The following is a 4,642-nucleotide window of genomic DNA, read 5'->3' on the forward strand; positions in this document are numbered from 1 at the left end:
AGGGGCCCCGGATAGTGAAATGAGTACAGCTACAACACAAAAAGAGACATCAGATATGGAGAAAGAAGAACTTGGGAAAGAACTGGCACGTGCTTTGGAAAAGGTTGAGTCCCTAAAATTGAATTGCGAACAGCCATATCACAAAAGGAGACTTCAGATATGGAGAAAGAAGAAATGGGGAAAGAGTTGGCACATGCTATGGAAATGGTTAAGTCCGTAAAATGTGATTTGATGACAGCTACAGTAATGTTGAGCTTCTAAATGGTGTGACTGTAAGAGCGAGTGTGAAATAAAATTCGTTATATCTAATAAGGCGTGAAGTTATTTGTCGCGTTATACACCCAACACGTGACAATACCATTCTTTATTGCATTCAAAGATCGAACATTGGTACAAACCACAAGATATAAAAACTTGTCACAGAATATACTACGTGTATCAAGCAGAACGACATACATTTCACAATATACGTGTATGCAACAAGCCATCATAAAATAAATGTTGTCAGTTACGTATGCAATACCTGTAATTAAAGCAAATCTACAAGAACCTAAAACCAAATACAGAATCTATATCTATATATCTATTTCTTCTTTCTTCAAATCTGAGGTCTCTTTTCGTGATTTGGCTGTTCGCAATTCAGTTTTTATGGACTCAACCTTCTCCAAAGCACGTGACAGTTCCTTCTCCATCTCTGCTTTATCCAAGTCTGAGGTACATTTTTATTATGTGGAGTTCTTCAATTCACTTTTTAGAGCCTCAACCTTTTCCATAGGATATGTCAGTTGTTTGCCAAATTCTTCTTCCTTCAAACCTGAGGTCTCTTTTCGTGATTCGGCTGTTCGCAATTCAGTTTTTAGGGCCTCAGTCTTCTCCAAAGCACGTGAGTTCTTTCCCCATCTCTGCTCTCTCCAAGTCTGTGGTATATTTTTGTGATGTGGTGTCTTCTCCTTGTCTCTTCAAGTATCTTTTATATTATATTTTTCCTGAATGATATCATATAACCGGTCAATTTCAGCTATCATTTCATATGTTCGTACTTCCCAGTTACTAAGTTCCAGCAAATCCATTGTGGTCTGTGTTTCCGTACTGAGTGTAGCCCTATTTTTTTTGTGGCCAACTCTTCCATAGCAGTTGCCAGTCTTCCTTCAATCTTTGTTTTCTCAAAATCCGATGTATTTTTTTCTGATATGGCTGTTTGCATTTCACTTTTTAGGGCCTCGACCTTTTCCAAAGCACGTGTCATTTCTTTCCCAATTTCTTCTTTCTCCATATCCGATGTCTCTTTTTGTGATGTAGCTGTCATCAGATCACATTTTACAGCCTTAACCATTTCCATAGCATGTGCCAACTCTTTCCGCATTTCTTCTTTCTCCATATCTGAAGTCTCCTTTTGTGATATGGCTGTTCGCAATTCAATTTTTAGGGACTCATCCTTTTCCAAAGCACGTGCTAGTTCTTTCCCAAGTTCTTCTTTCTCCATATCCGATGTCTCTTTTTGTGATGTAGCTGTCATCAAATCACATTTTACGGCCTTAACCATTTCCATAGCATGTGCCAACTCTTTCCGCATTTCTTCTTTCTCCATATCTGAAGTCTCCTTTTGTGATATGGCTGTTCGCAATTCAATTTTTAGGGACTCATCCTTTTCCAAAGCACGTGCTAGTTCTTTCCCAAGTTCTTCTTTCTCCATATCCGATGTCTCTTTTTGTGATGTAGCTGTCATCAAATCACATTTTACGGCCTTAACCATTTCCATAGCATGTGCCAACTCTTTCCGCATTTCTTCTTTCTCCATATCTGAAGTCTCCTTTTGTGATATGGCTGTTCGCAATTCAATTTTTAGGGACTCATCCTTTTCCAAAGCACGTGCTAGTTCTTTCCCAAGTTCTTCTTTCTCCATATCCGATGTCTCTTTTTGTGATGTAGCTGTCATCAAATCACATTTTACGGCCTTAACCATTTCCATAGCATGTGCCAACTCTTTCCATATTTCTTCTTTCTCCATATCTGAAGTCTCCTTTTGTGATATGGCTGTTCGCAATTCAATTTTTAGGGACTCATCCTTTTCCAAAGCACGTGCTAGTTCTTTCCCAAGTTCTTCTTTCTCCATATCCGATGTCTCTTTTTGTGATGTAGCTGTCATCAAATCACATTTTACGGCCTTAACCATTTCCATAGCATGTGCCAACTCTTTCCATATTTCTTCTTTCTCCATATCTGAAGTCTCCTTTTGTGATATGGCTGTTCGCAATTCAATTTTTAGGGACTCAACCTTTTCCAAAGCACGTGCTAGTTCTTTCCCAAGTTCTTCTTTCTCCATATCCGATGTCTCTTTTTGTGATGTAGCTGTCATCAAATCACATTTTACGGCCTTAACCATTTCCATAGCATGTGCCAACTCTTTCCATATTTCTTCTTTCTCCATATCTGAAGTCTCCTTTTGTGATATGGCTGTTCGCAATTCAATTTTAGGCGACTCAACCTTTTCCAAAGCACGTGCCAGTTCTTTCCCAAGTTCTTCTTTCTCCATATCTGATGTCTCTTTTTGTGTTGTAGCTGTACTCATTTCACTATCTGGGGCCCCTGTCAACCATCTCCACCATCTCCGTTTGAAGCTCTTTATAATCGTTAATAACCGCAACATAGTGCTGCTTAAAACTGTAGACGCCTGACTGATATTTTCCTGTATTGCTTCTTCTTTTGTATCTGCTTCCTAGGCAGAGCGAGTAAACGGCTGTTGCTAGGCAAAGACTACAACAATACGGACAGTGACATATTTTCTATAAGTCCGACTCTAGGTTATATAAGGAGATACACTGAGAGAGGACAGCAGTACCCTGTGTGGAGGCGGGGTAGAATACCTCCACCGTGACCCTGCGAGTCGTAGGAGGCGATGAAAAGGGAAGTCTCACGTCTGAGACAGAAAAATAAGGTCACTAATCTCAAGGGACTTGGACCTGAGAAAGACTGCGCTGGCAAAGGCTAGCAACATATACAAAAGACAGACCCGTCCACTCGTCAGAGAGGACGCCCCACAAAAGCAAGACCGTAAGTGTGAAACAGTAATATAAATATCTGGTCATGAGCCCCAGATAGGGCTCGACACCAAGACTTACTGACTGACTGACCGTCAGTCGCAATGTGACTTGAACTTGAGGACAGCAGTTTTTCAGCACGGCTACAGAAGCAATCTACAGTGTTAGAAGCAGCTACAAAAGGAGCAGTACAGTTAAATCTCAGTGAAACGACAGTAGCCTTTCAGCATTGGAAATACAGAAGCAATTTACCGTGTCAGAAGCAGCTACAAAAGAAGAAGCAATACAGGAAAATATCAGTCAGGCGTCTACAGTTTTAAGCAGCACTATGTTGCGGTTATTAACGATTATAAAGAGCCTCAAACTGAGATGGTGCAGATGGTGGAGATGGTTGACAGGGGCTCCGGATAGTGAAATGAGTTCAGCTACAACGCAAAAAGAGACCTCAGACTTGGAGAGAGCAGAAATGGGGAATCAACTGGCACACGCTATGGAAATGGTCGAGGCCTTAAGATGTGAGTTGAGAACAGCTAGAACACAAAAAGAGACATCAGATATTGAGAAAGAAGAACTTGGGAAAGAACTGGAACGTGCTTTGGAAAAGGTTGAGTCCCTAAAAATTGAATTGCGAACAGCCATATCACAAAAGGAGACTTCAGATATGGAGAAGGAAGAAATGGGGAAAGAGTTGGCACATGCTGTGGAAATGGTTAAGGCCGTAAAATGTGATTTGATGACAGCTACATCACAAAAAGAGACATCAGATCTGGAGAAAGAACAACTTGGGAAAGAACTGGCACAAGCTTTGGAAAAGGATGAGTCCCTAAAATTGAATTGCGAACAGCCATATCACAAAAGGAGACTTCAGATATGGAGAAAGAAGAAATGCGGAAAGAGTTGGCACATGCTATGGAAATGGTTAAGGCCGTAAAATGTGATTTGATGACAGCTACATCACAAAAAGAGACATCGGATATGGAGAAAGAAGAACTTGGGAAAGAACTGGCACGTGCTTTGGAAAAGGATGAGTCCCTAAAAATTGAATTGCGAACAGCCATATCACAAAAGGAGACTTCAGATATGGAGAAAGAAGAAATGCGGAAAGAGTTGGCACATGCTATGGAAATGGTTAAGGCCGTAAAATGTGATTTGATGACAGCTACATCACAAAAAGAGACATCGGATATGGAGAAAGAAGAACTTGGGAAAGAACTGGCACGTGCTTTGGAAAAGGATGAGTCCCTAAAAATTGAATTGCGAACAGCCATATCACAAAAGGAGACTTCAGATATGGAGAAAGAAGAAATGCGGAAAGAGTTGGCACATGCTATGGAAATGGTTAAGGCCGTAAAATGTGATTTGATGACAGCTACATCACAAAAAGAGACATCGGATATGGAGAAAGAAGAAATTGGGAAAGAACTGACACGTGCTTTGGAAAAGGTCGAAACCCTAAAAAGTGAAATGCAAACAGCCATATCAGAAAAAAATACATCGGATTTTGAGAAAACAAAGATTGAAGGAAGACTGGCAACTGCTATGGAAGAGTTGGCCACAAAAAATAGGGCTACACTCAGTACGGAAACACAGACCACAATGGATTT

At 40.6% G+C, this 4,642-nt stretch overlaps 1 protein-coding gene across 1 annotated transcript; it reads right to left on the minus strand.

The window, feature by feature from the left end:
• Nucleotides 1-1,021: 1,021 nt before the first annotated feature.
• Nucleotides 1,022-2,569, minus strand: LOC111870465 (golgin subfamily A member 6-like protein 7). Its single transcript, XM_023862785.1, has one exon. The coding sequence runs from the start codon at nucleotides 2,567-2,569 to the stop codon at nucleotides 1,022-1,024; it is 1,548 nt and encodes a 515-aa protein (XP_023718553.1).
• Between the last annotated feature and the right edge of the window lie 2,073 nt (nucleotides 2,570-4,642).

This window comes from Cryptotermes secundus, unplaced genomic scaffold (assembly GCF_002891405.2).
Source record: "Cryptotermes secundus unplaced genomic scaffold, Csec_1.0 scaffold1963, whole genome shotgun sequence".
Lineage (NCBI taxonomy): Eukaryota > Metazoa > Arthropoda > Insecta > Blattodea > Kalotermitidae > Cryptotermes > Cryptotermes secundus.